The sequence below is a fragment of the Pollicipes pollicipes genome, unplaced genomic scaffold (assembly GCF_011947565.3).
Source record: "Pollicipes pollicipes isolate AB1234 unplaced genomic scaffold, Ppol_2.1 Scaffold_4881;HRSCAF=5763_pilon_pilon_pilon, whole genome shotgun sequence".
NCBI classification, from domain to species: domain Eukaryota; kingdom Metazoa; phylum Arthropoda; class Thecostraca; order Pollicipedomorpha; family Pollicipedidae; genus Pollicipes; species Pollicipes pollicipes.
In genome coordinates, this window is record NW_023596576.1 from 47,743,817 (window position 1) to 47,771,748 (window position 27,932).

The 27,932-nt window shown below is 50.0% G+C and overlaps 2 protein-coding genes across 2 annotated transcripts in view; both read left to right on the plus strand.

Annotated features, from left to right (window-relative positions):
• Positions 1–3,790, plus strand: part of LOC119100492 (cyclin-dependent kinase 8-like) — a 9,085-nt gene extending 5,295 nt beyond the window's left edge. Inside the window, 1 exon segment of the mRNA XM_037223583.1 lies at positions 3,756–3,790. Coding sequence (XP_037079478.1) covers positions 3,756–3,790 — 35 coding nt within the window.
• On the plus strand, positions 1,803–27,875 carry LOC119100493 (zinc finger protein 771). Its single transcript, XM_037223584.1, has 10 exons — positions 1,803–1,983; positions 3,756–3,940; positions 4,415–4,518; positions 17,007–17,159; positions 18,210–18,508; positions 21,695–21,849; positions 23,510–23,717; positions 26,587–26,750; positions 27,177–27,343; positions 27,785–27,875. The coding sequence occupies exons 2-10, from the start codon at positions 3,812–3,814 to the stop codon at positions 27,873–27,875; spliced, it is 1,470 nt and encodes a 489-aa protein (XP_037079479.1). The 5' UTR covers positions 1,803–1,983; positions 3,756–3,811.
• The last annotated feature ends 57 nt before the right edge of the window (positions 27,876–27,932 follow it).

A 27,932-nucleotide genomic window follows, 5' to 3' on the forward strand; every position in this document is an offset into this window, starting at 1 on the left:
TACCGGCTGATTTTAAACTCAACGACATAAAAATAATCACCGGAGAAAGAGCTAGCGACTGTCAAAAAGTTTTGACCTCTCAAGGTCACCCTTCAAGGTTGAACGCGGGCTCGAAGGACGGGGAATTCCGCATCACCCAACAATTATTGGGCTATTTTAAACATACAAACATCAGAATATTTCAAGGTGAAGACTTTTTGACGGCGCTAGTTCTTTCTCTCGTGAATGTTTTGATCTTTGCAAGTTAAAAATCGGCCGATAATTTATGGCTGATTTGGAGTTTCCCGTCCTTTGAGCTAGCCTTTGACCTTTAAGGGTGATATTGAGAGGTCGGGAGACATTGACGGAGTATTTCAAGGTGAAGACTTTTTGACGGACACTAGTTCTTTCCGTGGTGAGTGTTTTGATCCTTGTAAGGTATAAATGGGCCGGTAATTTGTGGGTGATATGGAGTTCCCCGTCCTTTGGGCCCACGTTTCGCCCTAAGGAGTGACCTTGAGAGGTCACGACTTTTTGACGGACGCTAGTTCTTTTGGTGGTGAGTATTCCTATGTTTACAAGCTTCAAATCAGTCGGTAATTTTTGGGTGATTAGTGAGTTCCCCGTCCTTTGAGCCAGTGTTTGACGTTGAGGGATGACCTTGGGAGGTGAGGATTTTTTGACGGATGCTAGTTCTTTCTGTGGAAAATATTCTGATGTTTGTAAGTTTAAAATAGGCCGGTAATTTATGGGTGATATAAAGTACCCTGTCCTTCCCGCGTTTATTTTTGAAGGGTGACCTTGACATGTCAAAACTTTTTTTGACAGACGCTAGCTCTTTCTGTTGTAATTATTTTGATGTTTGTAAGTTAAAAATCGTCCTGTTATTTTTGGGTGATTTGAAGTTCCCCGTCCCTTGAGCCCGCGTTTGACCTTGAAGGGTGACCTTGAAAAGTCAAGACTTTTTGACGGACGCTACTCTTTGTGTGGTAAATGTCTTGATCTTTGGAAGATAAAAACCAGCCGGTAATTTTGGGGTGATATGAAGTTCCCCGTCTTTGGGCCCGCATTTGACCTTCAAGGGTGAACTTGAGAGGTCAGGACTTTTGAACGGACGCTAGTTCTTTCTGTGTTGAATATTCTGACATTTGCAAGTTAAAAATCGGCCGGTAAATTTTGGGTGATATCGATTACCCATTGTTTTGACCCAGCTTTTGACTTGAAGTTGAAAGTTATATGATATTGAAAATAAGGGTCATGTTTGGTGTTCTCATGCCACAATTGGCATTGAAATCGTTTTTCAGGGAAATCGGAACTCGTTGCTGGAAAAAATCGCTGAATAAATCGCTAACTCACGAATATTTATTCCAATTCCTGTTTGTATTTAGCCTGGAGAAGGTTGCCAGGCCAAGCTCAGCGTTAGGGGCCAGAGAGACGATAGGGGAGGGGCAGTGGCGCACACAAAAATTACAAATCAACTCCCGCGGCCCCTGCGTCCGGGCATGTCGGTCCCGTGCGGGCAGTCCCTATGGACACGGTCGGTCGGCAGACGTCTCTAATTTTTTTGTAATCTCTGAAAACTATCCAGAATGCTAGAACATTTTTCGGAATGACACTCAGCACTGCCAACACGGAAAATTCTCCCAGATAATTTCACGTACCGAGGGAGAATTCCGGAAAATTCTCCGAGCATGGCCAAGGCGCAGACCCACTTTTGGCTTTGCATAGCTCTGATCGTTGGCTTATCATGGCGCATGAGAGGCAAATCTGGGGACGACACCTGGACTGGCCAAATTCAACTGGAAAATGTTGGTGGATGATTATCAGAGGGATAATTATTTATTGCACAATTTCCTTCGGCCGGACGCGCCCTAGGAAGGCCGCGAGTTTTTGGTTTTGTGACGTCACTTTGTAAGCAGCTGAGTGCGTTGGGAAACTTAAGGATCACAGTATGAGCTAACACCGTGTTGGGATTGATGCAAGGTCGCAAGATGAGGCAGCGAGGTAAAATGTCATTTATGGTCATGATGTTGCACGTAGAACTAAATGAAGGTGATAGAAGGAGCCACTGATATCCCTTCTATCCACGGCTAGCGCATTGTGTGGGTTTCGTACCATATTTAGTTGGTTCAGACGAAGACGTAGCTTCCCTATTCAGTTGTGGGTTTCGACCCTCTAATTTTGAAAAGAAAGTTGGTCAGATTCGCACAGCAACCCATTTGTTGTCATATTGTGGGCGTTTTTACCACTTTGCTTGGCGCAACCATGTCCTCAACTTATTTTTTGAAACTCCACCCCTGATTTAGAGTTTTTGGAAATGTGTGGCCTGTACTGTCAAATGCCTAATGTCATTGTGCTTTCAACAAAACAAACTTGTTTCAGGTAGTGACTGAAGTATTGGGGCATTCAGGTGCATCAACTTTGCACTCATGTTGGATCTATTGCTTGGCTTTGGTGCATATAAGCATAGCCTTATTGCAGGTGTGCATCAAATTAGCAAATTTTATTTCAACTGAATGAAATAAGATTTTGACATCCATTACTAATAGTGGCACATAGACACTCAGGGCCACCAGGTCACCTTAATTAGTTGGATTTTGACAGCCTAGAAGGTGGCCTCTAGCACACCTCTGAGTGGCCAATTGAAAACCCTTTGTTTAGGTGGGGGTCAATTTGATCTCCACAAGATCTCAGAAACTAAGGGAGGTTAAGACACCAAATTCTCAGGGCATGTTGGCCTACATGTGAACTCACTTGTGTGAAAATGTGAGATTCCTTGGCCATGGCCTTAGGTGAAATAAGGTCAAGCAATGCTATACTCCAGATAAGTGTTTTCACCCATTGTGGACCTGGATACCTGTTCTAAGTCAAAAGTCACAGTTGCTCATATAAGGCCAGTGACCTTTTTTGACATTTCAAAGGTCATGGTAACCAAAATTGTACAAGACTGCTTTAATTTTTGCATTTCGATAAGTGTCAAGGATCATGCAAGGTGGTATGTTGTTAAAAACTAAATGTTGACCTGGGTCATATGAGGTCAGTTACCTATTCTGACCTTAAAGAAGTCTGGAAGATATATGTGATTTCCATTATCAACAATACCAAATGGAAGCCAGAAGCTACCACATACAGCAAGCTCTGGAATAACAAGGGTTGGTTTTGACCTCTGCCTGATCTTTATAGTTAACCCTAAGTCAGTGACATTTGCTAGTTCAACTGTTTTGTTGCCTAAGAAACTCTCAGGGATGTATGGGTTCATCTAACACTGTTGTTGCATTAGATTAAATGATTCCCTAGAAATTGTCTGTGCTGAGTCCACAGTTTGATGGACCTGCTGTAGGTCAGTGAAGTTGCAAGGCTCAGCAAAGTGTTTTGTACCAAACAATCTGCTTTTCCAATATTTACAGCTATGCAAAATTTGATGCAGTTACACAACACAGCTTGGAAATAATTTCAGAAAACCTTCAGAGAGGTCAAATTGATCCCCCACCCAAGCACATGTCAATCTGTGACTATGTGGAGGTGTTACTCCTCCAATTTGCAGCAGTAACTTCTGGATTGTCAGCCTGCTGCCTAGTTCCCATATTCTACACTAATAGCTGGTTGATCAGTATAAGGAACCTCTGCATCAACTTGTGAAGTATTGGCAAAGAAAAGAAATAATGTTGTGTCAAGGGAGAGAACATTCAAGCTAACCTCTTCTAATGGTAAATTATGTGATGTGTCTCAACCAGTCTCCACAATGACCTATAGCCAGTGTATGTAATTGCCTGCAGATGAAGCTATCTGGAACAAGCTCTACAGTCCATAGACACATGGCTTCTGACAGGCCATGAGCTCCCTGCTGAGCAGTCGGCGTCGCAGGAAGCATCGCTATCGGGTGCGCACAGCAAATCTGCGCGAGGAGCAGCCAGATTGGGAGGAGGAGCCAGACCCTCGGAACTTTGTCCTGCCACTGGAGGTAGAGATCAACAAGTCACTGTGGTGCCACAAAAAGGTGTTGCTGGTGGTCACCATACCACCTTACTCTGAGGTCAGAAGTTTGTGGGCTCAGCTGAGCTATACAGAGAATATGGTTGGTGTAGTAGGAGCTGATTATCTCTGCTCTGTTTGGAACCTCAGCACTTCGTGGTTTTGGCAAGCAGACAGAATGCTCTGCAGCTTAAGTAGATAAGCGTAGAATAACCAACCAAAACACCTGGTAGGGTGATATATCAGCTGTACGAGATAGGGAGACCAGACCAGCACCTCATCCCTGCTGCCTCCAACCACCAACATGGGCACCATATGACCATTGTACAGTCAGCACACCCCAACTCCAAATCTTCATCATCCAACCACCAATGGCAGATTTGGACCGCAAATCATGTGTCAAATTGTGGTGGTGAGCACTCTCGCAGGGAGTGTATCGTACATCGCTGCCTGCATTCCTCAGGCATCTCCCGATGAGGTCCACGACGTCGAAAATCAACGCCAGTTCCTGGCGGTGCTGGCCTCTCTCCAAGAGCAGGAGGATCTTGGCCTTCACATCAATGATAAGTGAGACCAGGCTGCCTGTTCCCTTGTGAGACTGTCTGCCTTTGTTACCATATTGTTCCTTGGTAGCTGCATGTTTAGAGTGACCCTCCGTGCTTAATGCCTTTTCGTGGTCCTTAGATTGCTATTACTTGATGTGTATGGGATCATTTACGCCCTCCCGGATATGTTTTGCTCTTCAACATGCCGAAGCTGTACTTGCTGGCCATTGTCGGTTCATGGCCGCACAGCTTTCCAGTAAGGCCAAGATTTTGAAAAACGTCATCCTGAATATCATCCTGACGCGACGAAGTACTGGTTTTGGTGCTTTATCAGAAAAAGTAACTGGTAGCAGCACATTTTTAAGGGAGTGTTACGCACATCGACACGCCATTTTCATGGAGCAGGGATTCTAGCCCAGCTCTCATGTGGGAGTTGAAGGTGCCATCCACTCAACCATCACATATTGTGACTGGCAAACAAATTACATTGGCCATATGTGAACGTAATTCACTGAACTCCAACAATGCTAACCAACCATTATCCTGAGAGTGGTTTTTACTTGGGTGGAAAGTGACCGTCATTCAGAAAGTGATGGGGAAAAGTGAATGCCAAGTCGTATTTAATGTAACGAACCATACTTTTACCCCCTTTCCCAGTTTTATACAAGATGTTAAACCTTTTTTTACCCACCTACACGTACAGTTGGGTAACTACAGGTTATTTACCTTCTCCTCTGTTTCAGGTCACATCCCAATTGCCCTTTTGTTCTCCTGGTCAAGTGCAAGCAGGACTTAAATCCCGACCTCCTGGTGCTCGCGGCCTTATGATTATATAATGCTTTGCGGAATGCTGATAGCTGTTGTTACCAATGGTTATGTCAGTGAATGAATTTCTACCCAACATTTGAAGATTTCAGGGCACTGCCCAGTGCCCGTACCAGGTGCCCTATTGTAATCGCCAAGCATTGCGTCTCGGAGGGTGTGACACCATCTTTCGTGCCATCATCTCATTCTTCAGGGGTTTAAAAGCCCGCACTACTTCTGGTGTATCTTGCACTTACCGATAGTTTCCACAATGATGCATCTCGCCCTGCAGCCCGAAAACAAAATAGTTGTACGGGGTGCGGCGTAGAGGTTTACCCATATATTTTTTCTATCTGTCAAAAAGGTAAAAGATATAGACCATTTCTTTCAGGTACATGTATTTATCACATTCTTCTCGTGTTTTTGAAGCGCTACGTTTCAATATGACCACCTTTTGCGCGGATCACAGCCTTCAGACGTGACGTGACTGATGCACAGAAGTGCCGCACCACTTTGTCATCCAGATTCGATGAGGCCGTGGCCAGAGCGGCCTTCACAGCTGCTGTAGGACACCTTCGAGATATCGCTCTCAAGGATAGACCATATGGTGAATTCCGTCGGGTGCAGGCCTGGGCTGGAAAGAGGCCACAAGTTTTTGTCCCAGAAACCGCTGAAATGGTCTTTGCACCACGTCGGGGAAACATTCGAGGTGTGAGCCGGTGTACCGTCTTCGGTGAAGATGTAGTGGTCGCCGAATGTTTCTCTGAACCACGGGAGCACGTTATTTTCCAGCATTTACAGGAACACACCACTGTTGACCTTCACTTCTTCGATGAACACCAGTGGAGACTTAGTGCCATCAGACGCCACGGCAGCCCACACCATGACGCTTGTAGGCTTCTGGCGGCGAAAATGCACCCGGCTGCCCTCAGAAAGGTCACAGTTGATTCGCACGTATAGATCCTGTGATTCTGGGAGTTGGTCTCGGCCTGGACAGTGAAGATTTTTCAACCGACCAGATGATAGCTCGATCACTGGCCCGCTCCATTTCCTTCAACATCTGCTTTGCCCTGTGGAGACGTTTTTCCTTCGAGGCTGCTGAAATTAGGTGTCGGCGTTGCATTTGTACGCCTTAAGTCCCAGACCCTCTTTCACGACCGGCCTCACCGATCCTTCTTGACATTTGAAGGTCTTTGGCAGTTTGTCGCATGCTCCTGCGGGGATTCCGTTGCAACCTCTTGATGGCCTGCATACCGCCTTTGGTGGGAGCAGATCGGCTGCGGCCAGGAATGAGCTTGCTAACATTCGTACCAGTCTGGTGGTACCGCTTCATCACGTTAAAAACGACCTCTGCAGGCTTTGAGCTGCTGCATGACCTTTTTGTCACTGACGCCAGCATTTTTTTAAAGCCCCAATTTTGTCACGCACGGACCTCCGACTCATGTTTGGGGTTTAAAGTTGAGTTCTTGACTAAATCATTGAAAAGAGAGAAGAGCGCATGTTAGGGAACATGCTAACCACGTCAAATAACATTCTGATGGAAGATAAGCACGCTTTGCAGTGTTCTTGGATGGGTAAATCTTCACGCCGCACTTTGTATTGCATGCTTGCGCCTAACAACAAGCGCTCTTAATTCCTGGAAGACGCATTGGGGCCAGGATTTCAATATTCTCAGTTCTCCTGTGCCCGGTTTCGCTCTATTGCCAGATGCCACGTATCATAGGAATTGTATCTTCCATTGACACGGCAGCGCATTGGCTTTTTTATCGCGGTCCTTTCGCGGCGTAAGATCCATCGCAGACGATTCAAATGCTCCTCAGCACTGCGGCCACCCGCGATGATTTTGTGCAGATGAGCTGTCCCTTCACCCTCCAGAAGTCCGGTGACAAATCAAACGTCAACCTGGTGGAGCAACTTGTGACGTTTATAATTCCAAATGGCATAACTCTGAATTCCCATTTGCTTGCCTCAGTTGAAAACACATACTTGATGGTCAGAAGATGGTCAGATACGATGAAAACCTCCCGTTAGGCGGAGTTTGAATCAGTGGTGGTGTGTGATTGGGATCCAGCAAGACTATGTACAAAAGGGGCTTTCCTACTTCCTTTGCAGGCTTTGGCGTTCACCTGTCAAAACCGTATATCGCAAAGCGTAAATGTCGTGTCTTCGTCCCATCTCTCTCTCCCTGGTCATACGCAGTGGTGCGGGGAAGTGAATTCGACCTCCGAATGACGTCCGGTCGCGCCATTATCTCAATCCGCGACACTTATTTGTTACATTGGTGACGCGGCGTCCGTCTTGTTCTCATCGCCATCGGTGGGCCGCTGCCTGTGTCATCCGGAACCAAACGACGCGATGGTGTTTGGGGCATATCGGTATCTTTCATCATCTTTCTAACTTGTTTTTTTCTGCTTCTCTCACTTCAGCTCAGCTAAGGTCTACGTGCACCGGTCCTTTATTCCTCGCCTTCGGCTTTCGTTCACCATCACTTACCTGCACGTTCTTTGCTTCACCGGAAACCATGCTTGCAAACAGTTCACAGGCTTATTGCCGAGGTTGCAGACAACAAAAAGCTCACTTTGATGGGCACGAACGAATATTGTTCGGTAGCAGAGCAGTCCCCCAGCGTTTGGATCAGGTTGGGTCCCGACTGGACAACGCATCGTGAATCATGCACCCAGAATCCATTGCATTATCTTCTACGAGCTGCTCGAAGCGTGGATTAATAATATAGCTGCGTGCCGAACATATGCGCACCTGCTGTGTTGGCAAGCCGTTCCTCCGCCTTTCCAGTGCTACCCGACGTGTTGACAGCGGGAGCACCGGTCCTCATAATCAGTGACTGGATGGCATCACTTGCTGAGAATATCGTTTCTCTGAATGCTGGACACCAGACAGGCGCCTGGATGTTGTATGACAAAGCCTACATTTTGTGTGGTGTCGCTCGTGTGTGATTTTTGTTTGCTTCTGTGTGTGTGTGTGTGTCCTCCCGCCCCCCGCCACAATTCCTGCTCTGGATGATTACCAGAACGCTGTCTGGAAGCCAGCAGTCAGCAACGGTACAGCTACCTGCGAGGCAGCCACCGCACCGGTAAGGCAGGAAGACGGAACAGCTTCCCTGCTCGACCGTGTGCAACTACGCACCGCGGAGGGGTCGATACGCGTTGGCGCGCCGGTGTCGAGGACATCACACATGTCCAAATACGTTTCGCACAGCGCGAACACCGCCGCCGTTCTCCGCCTTTCGGGTAAAGCGAGATGCAGAAGCAACTGGCTGCGACCAAGGTGCACGGCTCGGAGGGCGTGATATCAGAAGTTAGTCACGGGTTCGATGGCCGGAGATTGGTGAAACGATGCGGCAAGCTCAGCGCTCAATGGAGGCAATGGAATGAACAGAGGAGACAACGGAGATAGGACGGCGGGGCTGATCGCCGCAACGGAGTTAGGAGGCAGTCCCAGCAGATGAGGAACAAAACCGGCGCGACCGTCACGTGATGAGATCGGTCTAGCTCGGCTGGGACCCTGCGAGACGATATCTCGATGGGGGCTCTGCGAGACTGTCGCCCTCACCAGCAGATACAGGTCGCGATTAATGGACGGTGGCAGTGGAGACGTCTACAACCAATGCCAGAAGATAGCAAACGTAAGTGGAAGAACTGAAAGGAACAACTGAAGAGTCAAAATCTTCCCTTCCCTGTATGCATTTCTTACCGTTATAGTCGCTCCAACCACGCATACGTATACGCACGCGTGCTCTTTGCATACCCGTCTTGTAGTGCAATCTCTGATCATGGACGCGGCGCGATGGGTGTACTTAAGTGGGCTGGAAGCGATCAGGGTGTGATGAGGAACAGATGATGATGGAAATGGTCAAAAGATGGGAAGGCGGTGGCGGACATTGTGTGATAAGAATGGTGTGACTGGGCCTCTGCTTGTAACTTGCATTGCTTAATAAAGAGAGCATGGCTGTCCAGGTTGTTTCAGCTTTCCTTATGCCTTTTGCTGTGTAAATCTGACAAGCGTAAGTTACATTCTTTACATGCAACAGACGAATGAGCGAGATTGTAAACGGAACCGGTGATCATGAAGGCGCATCAGGGGCAGACAAATGGCATGCATTGACGGCGTGCAACGCAATGTGCTTCCCACCAGCAGTCAGGGATAGCTGGGCCGAATAAGCAAGGTTTGGTGAAGTGGCCGACAGGTCCATCGCATGACTATTACTGCTGGTAGCGGACGTGGTGTTAAATGAATGCATGCCTCATTGCGATTCCGGACAGGAATTTGATGAAATACGAGTGAGCCATTGAGTTTTATCTATTGCGCGTCGGCATTGCCAACTCCTGGGTTCAGGCCCCATCCGAACGGCACGAAATCCTCTCCGGCAAAAGTGGCTAACAAGTGAGTGGCTGCTGTGATGTAAATTCCGCTGAGTACCGAGGTGGGCAAATGATCTTTTGCGTGTGGCTAGCTGTGGTCAGATCATGAAGTCGCGGTGTTTTAGAGACCTAAAAATCGGTGACTGTCGAAGCTTTGGTCACCACGAGCGATTGTTTCAACTTATATCTCTGGTCATTATTTCCGCATTGGTCACAGTTGATACGCTCATAAAGTACGCTCCGCAACGCATGGCTCGAAGCCAAGTAAGTGATTGTGTCTCAATAAGGAAAACGACATGGTCTCTAATTTCCAAGTAGCATGACAAACCATGGTAATATTTCATGCGATAACAAGGCTTTATTCCACGAGTAATCACGTTTGCAATGATGCACTATATCGTCATGGAAAAATGTGAGTACGTTGCGCCCAAATGGATTACGCACCGATACATTACGCAAAAAGAAAATTATTGTTGAATTTCAGGGGGTGGTAAAATACACTAGGGCCAGAAATGAACGTGGACCTGAAGCGGAATAGTAAATAGGTACCTACCTGCATGAACAATAAAGAAATATCTCAGTCCAATACACAATGGAATCCACAATGGAATCTTATCTTCTATCTCGCTTCATCCTATATCCCCGCGATACCCCTTTTGCCCGGGGCAGGCTGCGCTGCGTCAGTCACGAGTGGGCCGAAAGCCCCGTGGGAGGGGACCCCGACCGGGCACCCAGCGCGCGTGCGCGGGTTAAAGCTCGGCGGTTGGCCCCCCAGGTGCATGCAAGTCCGCCCCACCATCAACCATTTCCATCATCCATAGCCCTGAAATGATCTTTTCTGGTCGAAAGGGCTCTAATAAAAAACAACAAAACACAACATGAACAGCATGCTATTACACGCGGACTTTACTCTGATCTTGCAATGTTAACCGCGGACGATTGCAGTGTGTCAGCTCTCAAAGCTAACGCGCATACGACTCGTTATATATACAGACGGAAGGAAAAGCTTGGGGTCCTCGAGTGGCATCTATTCTTAAAGGGGATATCCCACATTTGTGTCAGGTTTTAAACTGGAATAGCCATATTGAAGACCATTTATTGCAGTTTTTAACCCTGCTCTTGCTAAGACGCCACCCCTGTAAAGGAAGTGTTCCACATTTTAAGCTATTGAGTAGACATCAGATATGGATGAAGTGAGCTCATTTGTAAATGTTTGCCGTTAAATGAAAATGTTGGTATGCTTTTGAATGGAAATAACTGCTGTAGCCGACAAAAGGTCTATGTTTAGTAAACATACTCCTCAAAACGTCATTGCTTAATCGCATTATGGAACGTCTGAATGATGCTGAGGTGCTGCCAAACAAGCCGTGCGAACTTGCCACCCTAGCACTCACTTGTGGCACGCCAATCTCCCGAGAGTTGCCCTTGGCGGTGCTGGTTGTTTGCTGAGCCAAATATCGTTTGAGCGTATGGTTCGGTTCTTCCTCGTGGTGGTATTCTTGATTTATCCGTAAGCTTAAGGTGTTCACGTGCAAAAGACAGTAGAGTTAGCCTTATTTCGCGGGGGAAAACCAGGAGAATGGAGACATAGTGGGGTTGATATTTCGATAAAGGCATATTGCCGAAATATCAATCCATCTGTATCTCCATTCTCTTGCCTTGTTTCTCCGAGGAATAAGGCTAATGTTACTGTCCTATCTATGTGAATAATGTTTCCTGGCTAATGCACTGAACAACTTAAGTGTTTACGTGCATTCACATGCTCCGTTATGACGATATTCTGAAATTATTCGACCACAAGTCTTAGTTATGCAATAACTAGCAATTCGTGCCGAATGTGTTATTTTAAGGTGCTGGAAGCTTGACTCGTGATTGAAACTTCCGCACCCTGCATAATATCATTGAGAGCCAATTGACAGCCGTTATGTCTGGATTTCGTGCTCACGAACCCCACATATGAACAGCCCAACAAGTTATATTTTTCTTGGCCTTGAACGCCGCACGGCTAATGGGGTGACATAATTTGAATTACATTTCTAGAGCGCAAAGCATGGCTTGATGACCTTCGAATAGTCTGCACGAAATAGTCTGAAACATCCTCGTGAGTCTGTAGTTCAAAAACTAGGGTGTTTTATGTCTTAAAGGGAGTGTTCCACATTTGCTTCGGGTTTTGAACTGAAATAGCCATTCTTATCATTGGGTGCAATTCACAGCCATGCCACTCAGAAGACCTAAAACCGTCTTGTTTCTGAGTTACATGCTCGCGATGTGCAGACTGTTTTCAAGGTTACCGAGGTATCCATGACGTCATGATAAGGTCGCGGTGCCCGCCCTTCCTGTCAGGGTGAGGGGCAGGCGACGCCATATAGCCTCAGCAGCTGAGTGCGTCGTAAAGCCCCAATGACACACACACACACACACGCGTGATAAGCGTGTTGAAATCCTGCTATTCCACTGGCCATGCGGCGTTCAAGGCTCAACAACGTTTCATTGTTGAGTCGTCCGTATGTGGCGTTGTTGAGCACGATTACCAGTTATAAAGGCCGTCCATTCGTTCTCAACTAATGTGTAAGCTATGCAATGTTCTAATGCGCATCACGTTTTGTGCTACGTCAAATAAGAAACTATTGAAGATACTGAAGCAAGTATCATATATGATGAAATAAGATCACTTTCAACGTTTGGTGTGCTTTCAAGTGGAAGAGACTGTTTTATACAACACTTTTCCGCGTTTAGTAAACACTGTTCCCCAATATCGTCATTATTTGACTAAGTCATCGTGCCTTGCACAGGATTGATTGAGAGTCAGTTGACGGATATTATTTCTGGAAATCGTGCTGACAAACGCCAGATATGAAAAAATCGGCAGTTATACTTTTATGGATGCTTGAGTGACCGTGAGATAGTTTCCCGAAATAGTCCGCACATCTTCGCGGTCGTGTAGCTCGGAAACTAGGAGGGTTGAGGTCTAAAGAAGGGGCAGGCGGTAAGCTGCATCGAATGATCCTCAAGATGGCTGTTTCAGTTCAAAATCTCTTACAATTGTGGAACACACTCTTGAATAGCGATATAGCCGAGTATATGAATACAAGTAAGGCTCCTAAACTCACGGACATATATACAAAAGCAACACGAGAAAGGGCCAAAGTACGAGCACATAAGGGTACTTAGCGCAGCGAACACTTCTAGCCTGTGGTACCTTCTCAGTGGAGATTAAAGAACTATAAGTGAGTTCTGTCATACAAACGCTCGATGACGCAATCAAGCAATGGCGTATTGAGCAGCATATTTCCTAAATCGAGAACTTCTGTTGTCTGTAGCAGCCTTTTACTTAGTTATATGCAAATGGTGATAAGTAAACCTGTTGTATATATAATGCTTTCTTTAATCTCTTCACAGCCCTACCCTTCCCTTTGGGAAGGGTAGGGCTGTGAAGTGCACCGAATGGTCTTAAAATGCCTCAGTTCAAAACTCCGTACAAAGGTGGAATATTGCCTTCATTGTTACTTACAGTCTTGGCGAGCTGATCATATAGTGGTTTCTTGCTTGATTTTGTTGGACGTTTCAAAAGTAGAATTGTAGGGACTGCTCCGCTGTTGTATTCGATATTGAGCCGAGAGTGATTCGAAGATCATTCAATGCAATTCACAGCTATGTCCTGTGGAAGAGCTCAAAGCCTCTTACTTCTGAGCCTGAACACAATCAAACTTGTGCAAACTTCCAGTGCAGTTTATTTGAAGGTCACCCATACCTGCATTAGGTCATAGAAACCTCACGCCAATACCGCCGGCGCAATGGCCATGTAGTGATCGAGATCAATAAAAGTATGATCATCAAGTTATTGGTGTCTGGCGTACGTCTGCACGACCCGTGGCATTACTGGACAACAGGTGTCCTTAAATCAATGTAATACGCTGAGTGCAAAGTTCAAAACACGAGTCACGTTTTGTGCCACATAATACAGTGATTTTGGCAGTGGTGCTAATTTTATTGCGGCGGAAATGCAAATAAAATATAAAGCAATGGGCATATGTACAAAAGCACGACGAGAAAAGGCCAACACGCCCACACGATATTCGGATTCAGCAGGCACCAGCCAGTTCACAAGCCACCTCTTGACAACCTGCAGCACTACACGAGTGAGTCAGACCGCCCGCTACTGTGGCAGTTCTGCCACGGCCAATCTGGCAGCAACTGTGGCGACATAAAGACGTTATTTGACCTTATCAAGCGATGGCGATGTGAGGAGCATATCTTTTATGGGATATTTATAGGAGCATAATATTTAGGGGTGTTTAATGACAGATGACACTCAAAAGCACACCAATAGCTGCAAGCAGTCTTTTCTCGTTATATCTACTCATTATATCTGATAACTGCCCCAATATCTTCAAATGTGGAACATCCCCTGTAAGACTTAAAATCTTCTCTGTTTCTGGCTGCACGTGAATTTGCGCGGGCTTTCATGTGCCGTTTGGGGAAGGGGAAGTCGACCAAGCACATATGGCATGCATATTTTATGACATTGAAATGTCATGCGACCATTCCACCTCGTGGGATTGCTTTGTTCATGGTCAAGATAGGTACGGTCACTTAAACATTCGTGTTTACGATGATGCGGCGCAACATGTCCGAACGATAGCAGGTAATTGGCTAAAAGGGAAGGGTTTTGCTGCTGATTGCATGTCTTGATGAACGATGTTTCGCCATGAATGACACAGGTAATTAGGTAACTATTGGATGTGACGGACTTGAGGCTGGGAGTCGAATGATTTAGGGATGGCAACGCAGCCGAAAATGAAAGCAAGGAAGATGCCATCACACGAAAATATACAAGAGAAGTATGAGAAAGGGTTAAAAACACACGCACATACGCTCGTTCATTGAGTTTCACAGACATACATCCTGGAAAGGGTCCAGAATTTCTTCAATGGAGAGACCGCGCTCCATTATGGTGCCCCCTGAAAAGATCTGTATTTATTCCCTCGCAAAAAGCCTCCGGATTTCGGCTAACTACTTTCACTCGGATTTATATAAATTTCCACTCCGATTTTTCTCAACTCTTTGGCTCAAATATAAAAATAAAGGTACCATGCGATGCAATTTATCATGTGTTTAGAACCCAACAAAATTAAATTAAGTAGGAATAAATTAGGTGTCTACCCGTGCCCCCCTCCCACGTGCGTCCCTGATGGTGACCCTTGGAATTTGGTCCCTCATGGAAGTCGTGGTTTTGTTGTAATTTTAGGTGCCCCCCTAGAGTCTGCCGTCTTTCTAAATTGAAGTTTTGAGCCCTCTGGGGCGCCGCTCCTCCCCCCCCCCCTCCCGATAATTGGGCGCCTCTTGAATATAAAGGAAGTCACGCCCCGAAATGAAGCTTTTTGGTGCCCCTTGCCGGAAGGGTGGATCCAAAATTTCTTAAGTGTGGAAGACAGAGAAACTGTGATGTCCCTGGATATTGGTACCCCTTGCAGTGAAAGCTTCAGCCTCTTTCAATCATCCGTTTGAATTTGGTGCCTGTAGGAAATAAGTGTTGCGGTGTCCGGAAACGACGGCTGGTGCTTGTCGCTGAATGAGCCGATACATGATCTCATCCATGAAGGTGTACGGGCAGTGCGGCGTCGTTGGCTATTTGTGGCTTGAAAATGAAGGTTTTGGGGCTCTTTGTGGTGCCCCTAAATTAAAGGGCTATGTTGCCCTGAAATGAAGGTTTTGGTGTTCTTTGCGGAACGGGCGGATCCAGAACTTCGTCACAGGGAAAGGCAGAGGAATTGTGGCGCTCCTGGGCGTTGATCGCCGTTAAAAATGAGTGTTGACCCTTTACATGGTTGGCTCTGATATGCTGCCTCTTGAAAATCAGGATTATGCTGCCCCGCAATGAAGGTGTTTGTACCCTTTGAAACGAAGGTCGAGGTGCCCTTTCATCATAACATTTCGATGCCTCTTCTGGGCACTTTAGCCTCGAACAATAACAAAAAAAAAACAGTCATCGCTGGCAGGGAATCCACGATCCACCGCCCACTCATACGATCTGCGAGTTGAGACGGTCCCCTGCGTCCGCCGCCGCACCGTTTCACACGTTTTTGCCCTTTCCGGGCCGGCGGTGGACGCCCGGCGCGGCAACGCCACTTAGTCAACCGTCTGCTGCATGCGCCCGCTGGAAGATTTTAAGCGAATGGTTTGGTTTGAAAAAAGAAATGCTTCGAAAATCTGTGCTACCTGCTGCTCGCTGCAATTTTGTAAACCGTTACTTCTGAAATAGGTACTGAGTTGCTCGTTGAAGTGAACTCATAAAAGCTTGGAATGATGCGATCTCTTTTACGTAGCATTAAAATTCTGATTTCATGATCGCGAGGACAGTTCAGTGTATAGTGTTTTGGGTCTTCATATGAATGACCACACAAGCAAGATGGACTAGGTGTTGTTGGATTTTGAATTTAGAATATGTGAGCATTAAGGTCTGACGTTCCCAATCTCGGCGTAATATTTAGGATGCTACCAAACCTGGATTCAAGGTTGTGATACATTGGAGGCGCAGCCACACCGCAGCGCTGGTACATTTCCCATTTGAAGGAACGAGAGGATTGAGGGATCACACTGCAGACGGAAATGGGTTCCATCCTTTCGTGGTTGATGGAATATAGAAGCTTTGGTATACTTGGGCTCTGTTGAGTGATATTGTGAGTGTCATTGCATTGCGTAGCGGACGTCCTGTGGCAAGTGCTCGTGTGTCAGGTAGAAGTGAAGTGACACTTGTTGGCAGTTGGTGTTAGTTGTGGTTGAGAGTGTGGAACAGCGTCAGTTTATGTGTTCCTTCGTGTTTTGAGAATGTTCCTCCCTAAATCGTTCAGCAGTGTGCGGATGTGTGTTCTGCAGAATGCGCCGGTGATAAGTCTTGCTGCTCTGTGCTGTAATCTGTCAAGTCTAAGGGAGTCGCTGGTTGTCAAAGGCCGTCGTATACTACGCTGATTTTGGAGGTGGTGTCATCAGCGTGTTGCTGAAAGTGCAAGTCAGTAGATACCGCCCGGCCCAGGTGTTTGTGGCTTGTAACCGAAGGGATTCGTTGGCCATCAAGGGCCGGCTGCGGTGGGTTATGTGTTTTTCTGTGAAGAAGTCCGTGTGGCATCTTCGTGAACGCTTCTGCGTCAGCCGTGTAGTTTTGGCATTGCGGTCGTGATTCCCGCGTGGGTCACGGATGGGTGCTAGCCACTGCACTCTGGTCCGCTCTTGTTGCGTATACTGGCCGTAGCGATCGAACACTGCTCTCCAGAGGGTCCGTGAGCTCTAATGACCACTGCTTCTGTTAATGCGACACCCGCTCGCGCAGAGGCAACCAAATCTGCAAGCTCAACTGGGCCGATTTTGCGCAACGGGTACCGTTCTACTGGACTGATGACCATCCCAATGTCTGCCCGCTCTGTAAGAAGAAGCTCAGTTGTCGCTTCTCCCTCTCCAGACACTACATTGATGTTCATCACAGGTGAGGATATGGTTGGCGTAAACGGCAACATTTGCTGCTCGTAACTTATGTCATCAGCCATGTTGTCACCGTGTTAGTCGTTTAAGTCACTACTGTTGTCGCTGTTTTTTGAGAAGACTTGAAGCGTGCTGTTGGTGATGGCTACTCGCTGAAATCTTTTGTTGAATCATAAATTTTGGGAGGGAGCGAAAGTGATAGCTTTTTAGAAGTTATCACAATCTGATGGGAAATACACGACAAAGAATGACGGCATTACTTACCACTGAACATGGCTTAAAAGGCGCAAATAGACCGTTCAAAGCATTTAATAAGTTGCTTGACTTCACGTTCAAAGCACTGAATAGTTACTTGACTTCAAGTACAGCCATGGGTCAGAAACATTAGTGCAATGGTAGATAAGCGGCCAGCTTTTAATTGTTGTTTTTCCATTGAAGGACTCCAACCGAGGCCAAGGCCTAAGCTGATTATTCGCAACATTAATATTTTCACCTAGCGTTCCACTTAGCGTTCTTCACCCAAATTGAATATATCTGGTACGTCGGGGTCGAAGCTCATGCGTTTTAAACGCATAAGCTTAGTTTAAGGTGAACGCAAGAGCGTTTAAGTTAGTACATTTATGTGAAGCGTTATCGCAGTCGTCTTTATAACGTTTTGAACGGAACAACGAAATACTTTCTGTATTCCCTCCAACGATTATCAGTGTGGCAAGTTGAACACAAAGTAATGAAACAAATAAATTGGCCGTAGGCGATAAAGCAAAAGCAAGTCAGAACAGAACCACAACTTCTTTATGGCGCTAAGCAAAGAGCCTAATTTTTCTGTATGAAAGAATGCTGCTTAAATCCCTGTTTCAACCGTGATGGCTGGTCATGGGGAAGAACTCGGCAATACCCGCATTGTTGTCTAATTATCAGCACGCAGCCCAGCGAAGTACGAGTACAGTCAAATTTAAACTCTGAAGGGTGCCTGCCCTTCATTGTAAATGGTGCATTTCCCTATGTAATTGTATTACATGGATCAGGTGAACCGGCATAGTTTCCCTTTTCGCAGGGAAGAGAAAAGGCTGCCGCCACCGGCACCGTGTCGCTTCTGCTCCAAAGTTCTATACAACCAGTCTACTCTCAACCGACACATCCAGACAGTACACAAGGGCGAGCAGCGCGTGTCGGCCGACAGCGGGTCGGCCGGCGGCGGCGACGGCTCGCTGGAGACGTGTGCCGCCGCTCCCTCCTTTTTCTGCCCGCTCTGCCAAGAACTGCACGCGCACTGGGCGGATGTGGTGCGACACATGCAGCTGCTGCAGCCGCCGAGCGATGAGACGGCCGAGTCACCGCACGTCAACGGCGCCGGTGAGCGTGACTGCTGCCGACCTTTCTCTCCTATCGCCGGACACTGTACAGGCGCAGGGTGCTCTGCTGACTCTGAGCACATGCTGCCCGAGAGCGCAGCATGCTCTGCTGACTCTGAGTACATGCTGCCCGAGAGCGCAGCATGCTCTGCTGACTCTGAGCACACGCTGCCCGAGAGCGCAGCATTGACAACTGCAGCAGTCGTAAGATACGGAAAGGCGGCTTCCAATGGCGCCTGCTATGGCTTGTCGCACCATTAACAATTTCTGTACGTCGGCCTGGCGCCTGCGCCACTGCTGCAGAAGCCACACGTGGCGGGGTTATCTGGCGCCTGCGCCGGTGCTACAGAGGCCACACGTGGCGGGGTTATCTGGCGCCTGCGCCACTGCTGCGGAAGCCACACGTGGCGGGGTTGTCTGGCGCCTGCGCCGGTGCTACAGAGGCCACACGTGGCGGGGTTGTCTGGCGCCTGCGCGGTTGCTGCAGAATCCACTTGCGGCGGGGTTATCTGGCGTGGTCCGTTCTGTACAGCCGCCTGGGCTGAATCTTTTGGTACTAGAGAGCGTCGCCCAGCTGTCGTGCGCGTGGGACGCGTGTGCGCCGCCGTCAGCCGCCGCTGATGTGTGACGGTGTGTTGGCACAGGCCGGCAGCAGCAGCGGAGGCCGGCGTCGGAGCCGCGGCCGCTCGCCACAGCCGCGGTCACCGCCGCCCACAGCGTAAGCAGATGGTCCTGATGGAGCTGTGGGAAAGCCCGCTAGGTGGTGGGGCACGGTGACCTTGTGAAACGTGTGGGTTGGTGGCCTACACGGTGCATCGCTTGGGAGGGATAGTCCGCTCCCGGCAGCCGTCGAGAGGACTACAGACTGAAGGGCCCACGTGGCCAAAACGTCTTCATGACGGCAGCCGGTTCTTACCAGGCTCACCTTCTCTCCACGTCACGCAGGTCATCAACCCCTGTAATCATGATGTTCCAGAACGGCTCTCGTAGAGTTGCGGATACGCGCATCAAGGACGGAATAGTCGTTGGAGGTCTTTTCGTTTGTCGTCAGCAATGGTCTGAGTGAAACGCAATGCGCACGAATTATGGCGCTCCATGTGCCCTGCTCCACAATGCTCCTGAGCTCTGCCCGCCGGCCCCGAGCAGACGGCTGGGCCTCACCAAGTGGCCCTCGGGCAGAGCCGGACCACCGCGCAAGGAAGAAGGCGTGGCTGGTGCCAGCCACAACATAACGTATGGCGTAGTACGAGCGGGATGGCGGTTCTCTGGTTAGCGATAGATTGCTATATGGTTTCATAACATGAATTCGTGGCATAATCGTATCATGTTCGGTTTTCAGGCGAATGCTCCCTTTTTCTGCACTGTCTGTAACAAGCCGTACACGGACCAGGGCCGTCTGATAGCCCACCTGTCTGGCCACATGCGACAAAAACACACAGGTATGGGCTCGAAGACGGCACCGCTACGACAACAGTCACAAATTGGCGGATGACATGGAGAATCGGCGCCCCTGCGTCGTAACCTGGGTGGAAGCCTTTCAGGGATCCAGTGATGCTCTATCTAGCGGCGTGCAGGGATCCAGTGATGCTCTATCTAGCGGCGTGCGGTTTTCACCGCAATAAGAGCGACAGTGAACAGGTGCAATGGCTTTGAATATTTTTATATGTGTTATTGTAAGGCTATGTCGGGAGTGTATCCGTCGTGCTGCAATAATCGGAAGACCGGCAACTGTGTTTTCACAATCATCGTTGAATCAGTAACTCAATCTTACATTTGTTATTTTTTGTATGCTGGATCATGCGAGCTTGCGCGGGGCAGCGCAAGATGGCGCAGTGACAGTCAAAAAGTAACGTTTTTATCTCAAATAAGGAATCCGTTATCCACTTTTGGCGATGTGAATAACCAGGTGCACCGTAGTTATCAATGAAGATGGTCCAAGAAATCGAAACCTTTTTCGTGAAAACATGTATGAAGGAGTTCGATGAAGACGGACGTTCAAGACCATCGGAAGAGGGATGAAGATCAGTTGATACTATCAAGGAAGTTGAGCCAGGAAATCTGGACCTTTTTGTACAAACATAAAAGGAGAAGACCGAATTTGCATTGCTTTATGCCTTAACCGTGAAGTGGCTTTTCATCGCTTTGGTTGATCTCTGTAAGAAATCACCATCGAAATAAATTGTATTCAATTCACGGCTTGCACAAAGCCTTGCGCAACTCTTTTCCCTGATGTGCAATGATGATTTTGTCCATATTTTTGAATCGTGCTCGTATCGTTAAAACAAGGTTTTTCATTCCGTCTGCACGTACTGTCGGGTCTGGTCGTAAATCCTTCGGCGTGTGATTTCGTGTCTGGTCGTAAACTCTTCGGCGAGTGCTTTACAAAGACATGACCTAAAACCACACCTATAACATTCTAAGGCAGACCCAAGAGTCTGTATTAAATTTTTTGTGAAATAAAAACCAGCTGAAAACTATGCACTCAACAATGTTATGCTTTTTCTTGGCCCATGCGACTGGCACATATGATAATTCAGTTGTTTATGTGAGGACACATAGGCTAAGGGGTGAGCACCCCAATTTTTATTAACGGGTTAGGGACTGGAAAGCCAGTTGCAAAATAACAAAATGTGGCGCCATCAAGAACGCATGTGGTGTTTCCAATATGGCGTAATGTGAAGCACAAATTACAAAGACATTGCGTTATAAATCGTTCGGCACCTTCCTGTGTACCTACCACAGCTGGAATATTTGTTACAGCCTTTGGATGTCAGCGTCACTCTGTTTTTGAGACAGGTGACTGCCTACAACGTTCTCTTGATGTGTGTTTGGATCAACTTTTTGCCAATGCTTGATCGTTTTGTTAACGCTGAACAATGCCACCGAGGCGATTCGGAAAGGAAGGATATTTTTGTTGGAGGCTTGTGCCGAGCCATGCAGCATTATCACGCAGCTGTTCGTGCGAGGGGCCTGCTCTCTTTGTCGAGGAAATGCCTCGAACCCATTGAGTCTACCACTTGGCGTGTGCCGGGATTTACGCGCTAATCACCATACCGCGGAGACGATGTAAACAATGTGCTGCTCAGTTTCTGTTTGTTTTGCCCTTCAGCACGACGTTGTACGGTGGTGCTGGTAGTGCGGGCCGGCCGCCTGGGCCTGGCGGCTGAGCGTCGGCCGTCTGTTGCAGACCCGCTGCCCTCCGGCCGGTGCCCGCTGTGTGGGCTGGCTGTGCCACAACTGGTCAGTCACATCCGGGACGCGCACTGTCGCAGCTGCGGCCGCTGCGGCCTCATCCTGCCCGAGGCCCTGATGGAGCGCCACCGTACAGCTCACGACCTCAAGGTGAGTCACAGCGCGGCCTCGTCGCACTGGTCCCCTTGAAAGCTCCCAAACGCAGCTAGACAAACATTAGGGCTCTTAACGAGCCGCCACAAGCCGAACCTAGCACCTGCTGCGTGGCAAACAAAACACACGTGAATAGGGTGGGCGTCACAACGGCAGATGTCTGCGTACCCCCGCACGTTGGATGCTGGGTCCTGGCGCGAGGGCCCAAACCCAGACTGTACGATTAAGGGTCCTGTCCACGGGACCCTGGATGTTAATGGCCAGCGACGCCGACGCTCGAGGCGAGGCCTGGGACCCGCACAAACCCGAGGACGCTTGGCGGGGACATGGGGAAGTGGGCAACAGACGTCTGCCCCGTGGTCATCAACAATGACAGTTTCAGAGGCTAGGAAACCGATCAGCCCGAGCCAGGCCTGCTTCCGCTGAGGAAGGTCCGTTGTCAAGTAGCTGACCTGAGTCGTGCAGCAGGTATTCGACGCCTTTGGGCGACCGAAGTCACAACACGCTTCACTGGTTCTGCTTTATTTCATGTTCGCCTAGGTATGGCGAGACGGCGTCACAGTGAAGATGGCCAAGGCCGGCACACCAAACATTCTATGACAGATGTAGACCAAATTTCATGATTGAATGGATTTCTGGATCAGCGTCCACACTAAGCGTGAGTAGTGCTTGTTGTGCGAGCCCTGGCCTGACTGCCCGATCGTGAAATTCCAGATCATCCGCAGAATTCTGTGATGAAAGCTTAACGTGCCTTACGCTCCGCACAGTTTGTTCTGCCCTCGGAGGTTAGCACGCTCGTGAGCCTCGTCCTGCCTACCTGACACAAAGCGCGGCTGCTGCCGCCGGCCGCGAGTCATCCCAGTCAGTGACGTGCAAAGAAAACGAGGTTAGGGAGAGACAGAGAGGTTCCAATAGTCAAGCTGTTAACGAAGATAAGATGCATCGGAAAGCGATGAATACTGGATTCAAATCCCCAGGAGACCACCGATTCACGCCAATAATTTCGGTGATGAGACGGCATCGTGCAAAGTCGCTAGAGTACGCGGAGGCGCGCGCAGAGCAATACGGCACAGGACCCAGCCGCGCATGCATCCAGCAGAATACACACGGGCTCGCGAAATGCTCTAAAACACATTTCGATGATGATGACTGCCCGCAAGATATCATACTGCACGGGTGTTCTGAACGTCTGTCTAGTTTGAGAAAACAAAGCGTTCATTTTTAGTGGAAAATTAGTACCGTCGAGCCGCGGCAACGGGTCATGCTGAGGGGCAGTTGGTAGTCTGCCAGCTGCTAGGCTCGCCGTTAGCTGCTCTGGGATATGTACAGAGCTATCCGCCGGCGCTGCCACACTCAGTCTGCTAGCTCACCACACAGTCACAGCTTTAATATGCACTCGTTCCCATCAGCGGAAGGCGGCCGTCGCTTCGGCTCACGAATATTTCTTGTCGCGAGAGGTGACATGCTGCTCCGGCTGGTGGGGGTATTCTGCGTGAGATGTGACTCCTCGCGAGTGGTGACATGCTGCTCCGGCTGGTGGGGGTATTCTGCATGAGATGTGACTCCTCGCGAGACGGTGACATGCTGCTCCGGGTGCCGGGGGTATTCTGCATGATATGTGACTCCTTCCGTGATGGCGTCTTGCTACTGCCCCCAGATGGCGTTCTGGTGTCCCGTGTGTGGTCAGCGTGAGGACCAGCGCCAGCGGATGATGCACCACATCGGCGAGCAGCACGAGTACATCGCCGAGGGCTCCCAGTTCCAGTGCGGCTCATGCGGCCACGTGCGCTCACATAACCTCATCACCCACTGCCTGAAGCACGCACACGACGATGCCCTCACGGCCTACTGGTTCAAACCGGATGGTGAGTGTGGGAATACCGCCAGCAGACGTGCTGGCGAGACCTACTGGTTCAAACCGGATGGTGAGTGTGGGAATACCGCTAGCAGACGTGCTGGCGAGACCTACTGGTTCAAACCGGATGGTGAGTGTGCGAATACCGCCAGCAGACGTGCTGGCGAGACCTACTGGTTCAAGCCGGATGGTGAGTGTGCGAATACCGCCAGCAGACGTGCTGGCGAGACCTACTGGTTCAAACCGGATGGTGAGTGTGGGAATACCGCCAGCAGACGTGCTGGCGAGACCTACTGGTTCAAACCGGATGGTGAGTGTGGGAATACCGCCAGCAGACGTGCTGGCGAGACCTACTGGTTCAAACCGGATGGTGAGTGTGCGAATACCGCCAGCAGACGTGCTGGCGAGACCTACTGGCTCAAACCGGATGGTGAGTGTGCGAATACCGCCAGCAGACGTGCTGGCGAGACTGGCGGTGCCACTCATGCTGCTTTTTAAAAAATAATTTCCAGTCAAAAAACCCAATGAAAAGAATTTGGATCTAAAAATGGTCGGACTGAAAAAAGTCTAACGACGAAAAGCCCACAGGGATTAAACTCGACAGAAATAAAAATGGAACCGTAAGGACAACATGTCAAAAGAGATCAAAGTCGACAGGATTTAAAGTGAAATAGAATCGTCAAAGACAAAAAGGGGCTATGGTATAACTTTATCCCTGCCGACACTCATTGGAAGGGCCAAAGACCAAAATGCAAGGCGGCGAGGAGTGTCGCTAGCCGACAGGGTTAGAATCCAAATAGAAAAGAAAAATGGCAAAGAACGAATGTCCTGACTTGACCCTTGCCTTGATTCACCGTTTTTCATAACGCGGGCTGATGGCGGGGATCGATGCGACCCCCTCCCCATGGCGTTTTCAAAGTAATCAAGATAGAGCTTAGCTGAAAAAAAGACTAGTGGCTTGTTCTTAACGAGATCTCGAGATTGGTACTAGTTTTGATGCTTTTTGGCCAATAATTGACCCTATTTTGCGAGGTCAAGGTGAAAGTTTCCAGAAAATAGAATTTTTCAGTCATGTCGTACATACGAGACCATGCCTCGTGGCAGCACAAAACCTGGACAGGCGTGCTCCGTGTTTAATTCCAAGTACAATGGTGTACGTTTACATGTGCTGAGGGCATGCATTACGATATACGGCTCCGTTAATGTAACAGTGCCGGGCCGCCGCGCGCGTGCCGAGGCATCGACCGTTGCCCCTCGCTGCCCGCGCCTGTCGTAGATCGCCGCGCAGCGTTCCTCAGAGCCGTCGCTGCTTGGAAATCAGAAAGGTAGGAAAACGTTTTTGGTGGAAAAACACGTCCAGTGGATGCTCCATAGGCTGCTGGATATTTGGCGACGATTGCACAAAATTCCAGAGAGGTATCCTAAAAAAATGAAATGCTGTCGCATCACCTCTCCCCACTAGCAAGGCGAGGGTTGACGATTGATACACCCAAGCGGAAATTTGACGCGTGGTATCGAGGCTCCAAACAGGCGATCACTTACGCAGATGTCGAATCCGACGCTCCGAAGGCATTTTCTGATCCATGGGCCGTCAATTTAGAAATGCCTCAGCCCTGGTTCACCCTCCCCCCCCCCCTAAGCCGTATCACGACACTACGGTCTTATCCAAAGAGGCCATTGTGCTGCCTTTGCAGCAAACACCTTCTGTGTCTGCGTCCGAACTTATTTCATTTGTGTTAACCTCTGCGGCAACGTGCTTTGTTATCACGACTCAGTGACACGGCCCTGTCAGAGAAGTGTATGGCTCCATGAAGATATTCCTGCTATCCTGTCTGACGTAAAAGGGCACAGGCAGAATTAAACATGCAGATGGAATCGCATTAGGTGGTGGCGTCATGTATTCAAAACAGGAAGCTCTGTTCAATACGTCCATGTCCTCCTAGCCAAAGTCATCCAGGCAAGCCAGCTCGATGGCGTTACTGTAGCTGAAGCTCCAAGTTACCCCGTGGTCACTATTATCAACGGAGTTGTTCACCTCCTTTTCGTTCGCTCCCAATTGTATTCTCCTTGTCGATCTGAGCAAGAGGCGTCATTATTGACGCAGAGTTGTCGTTATTGACGTGGTCCGCGCCTGTTTTGATCACTGATGCTCAGGACCCATGTGTGATTTCTGGCTTCACCTTTATCTCGAGCCAGATATGCGCACGTGGGTCCCGGTGGCCACTTGGCTTATTGTAGCCATGTGCATTTTATGTTTCCACAAGAATTTTCATATCACCACATGTTTTGTAGCGTCCCTGACAATGTGTGGTTGTGCAGTGTTTTCATAGGACCACATGCTATGTAGTGTCACTAACAGCGTGTGGTTGTGCAGTGTTTTCAAATGGCCACGTGTTTTGTAGCGTTCCTGACAACGCGTGGTTGTGCAGTGTTGTCGTCGCTGGAGCGGCGCGGTCTGGAAGCCGGCCGGCTGCTGAGCGCTGCCGGCGGCGACGCCGCCCTGCACTGGCTGTCTGTGGCGGCGACCGAGCCGACCGCCGCCGTCAGCGTACAGCTGCTGCAGCCCTCTGACGGCGTGCCGGGCGCCGGTCTGGACTCGGCGGCGCTGCTCTGCGCCGCGCTCTGTCCTGTGTGCGCCGGCCCGGCGCCCTCGGGCCGTCAGCTGGGCCTGCACCTGCAGCGGCACGGCGAGCTGCCTCTGCTCTTCTGTCCCGACTGCCCGCGCACCTTCTGTCGGCCAGCGCCGGCACGTCAGCACCGCTGCCCGCGCCTGCTCTGCCTGCTCTGCGGTCTGCAGGTGCCGCCGGCCCAGGTGGCCGAGCACTGGGCGCTGCACGCCGGCAGTGACCCTGTCTGCGAGCTGCTGGCGCCGCCTGCAGCGGACCCGCCGCCCGGACGGCGAGTGGAGCCGCAGGTGATCGGCGAGGGCGCCGGGCACACGCCGCAGGCACCATGCGACGACGCAGACTCCGACTCGGCACCAGAAGGGAAGGAGGTGGCTCCAGGCGAGGCCAGGAGCTCGCAGAAACTGAACGTCTCCGACGCAGACTGCGCAAACAGTCATTTAGCTGAGTGTCCGGAGGAGATGTCGGAAGAAAATGGTGCTGCCTGTGGTTTCAAATTTTCATCCTCGGACCGCCATGTCAGGAACAATGGAGTCTGCGCGAGGAACGGTGCGGTCAGCCACGAACGCCGTGGCTACGCTGACCGACGCGGCGCCGACCAGCGCTGTCTGAGTGGTACGTTGACGCCAAAGGACACCTGCAATGGAGACTCGTGTCCGAAAATTCGGGAGAAATGTGTCATCGTTGACGTGTCCAGCCGGAGCAAAGACACTGAATGTGATGCTAGTGCCCGGCGTCAGGCACCGCCGCGTAAGTGCCGTCGTTTGAACATGCGCGCGTCTAGTCCTTGCAGTGCGGACGGTCGTGACTCTGGCCAGTCCTCGTCATCATCCACATGCTGTCAGGAGGTGGATGCCGAGACACTGGCGTGCGAGCTCTGTGGGCGGGTGCTGCGCTCCGTCTCGCAGCTGCGCCGTCACCGACGCTACCGGCACGGCGAGTGGCGCGGTCCACTACACTGCGCTCGCTGCTCGCGCCGCTTCTTCTTGGCTGTGCACCTGCGCGTGCACACGTGCGCCGGCGGCTGGGCAGGACCTGCTGCTCCGCCGCCCGGCTGCCAGCGGTGCGGCGCCGAGCCTGCCGCCGGCCGGGAGACGGCGCTGCTGTCGGGCGCCGGCCGTCGGCTGCGGCTGACTGTGTGCGCTCGCTGCCACTGCCCTCTGGCCGAGCCGGGTGGCGCCGCTGCCGCTCCGGCCGATCGGTGCGCTGTGCAGGCAGCGCCGCCGGCGGCCGGTGCCGCCACCTGCGCTGATTGCGACACGCCGCTAGCGGCTGGCGCCGTCGCCCTGCTGCAGCCGGAGGGCGCCGGCGAGACGCCCAGTCCGGCAGCGGTGGCGCTCTGCGTGCCGTGTGCTGAGCAGCGGCTCTCGGCCGAGCCGTGGCTGTCGGCGCGGCTCTGCGGCCCGAGGCCACGCTCGGTGCCCTCTGGTGCCCTTCGTGCTGTCAGCCGCAGGTGTCGCTCCATCAGCTGCGGCTGCACAGTCTGCGCCAGCACGCTGACGTCCTCTAGTCACAGCCTGCGCCAGCTTGCTGGTGTCCTCTAGTCACAGCCTGCGCCAGTCTTCTAGTCACAGCCTGCGTCAGCTTGCTGGTATCCTCTA

Excerpts from the sequence above, each read along its gene's own strand:
- LOC119100493 (XM_037223584.1), top strand. The coding sequence starts at position 3,812 with ATGAGCTCCCTGCTGAGCAGTCGGCGTCGCAGGAAGCATCGCTATCGG. Across the intron at positions 17,160-18,209 it reads TACATTGATGTTCATCACAG|GGAAGAGAAAAGGCTGCCGC; the intron begins GTGAGGATATGG and ends CCCTTTTCGCAG. Across the intron at positions 26,751-27,176 it reads AGAAACTGAACGTCTCCGAC|GAGGTGGATGCCGAGACACT; the intron begins GCAGACTGCGCA and ends ACATGCTGTCAG.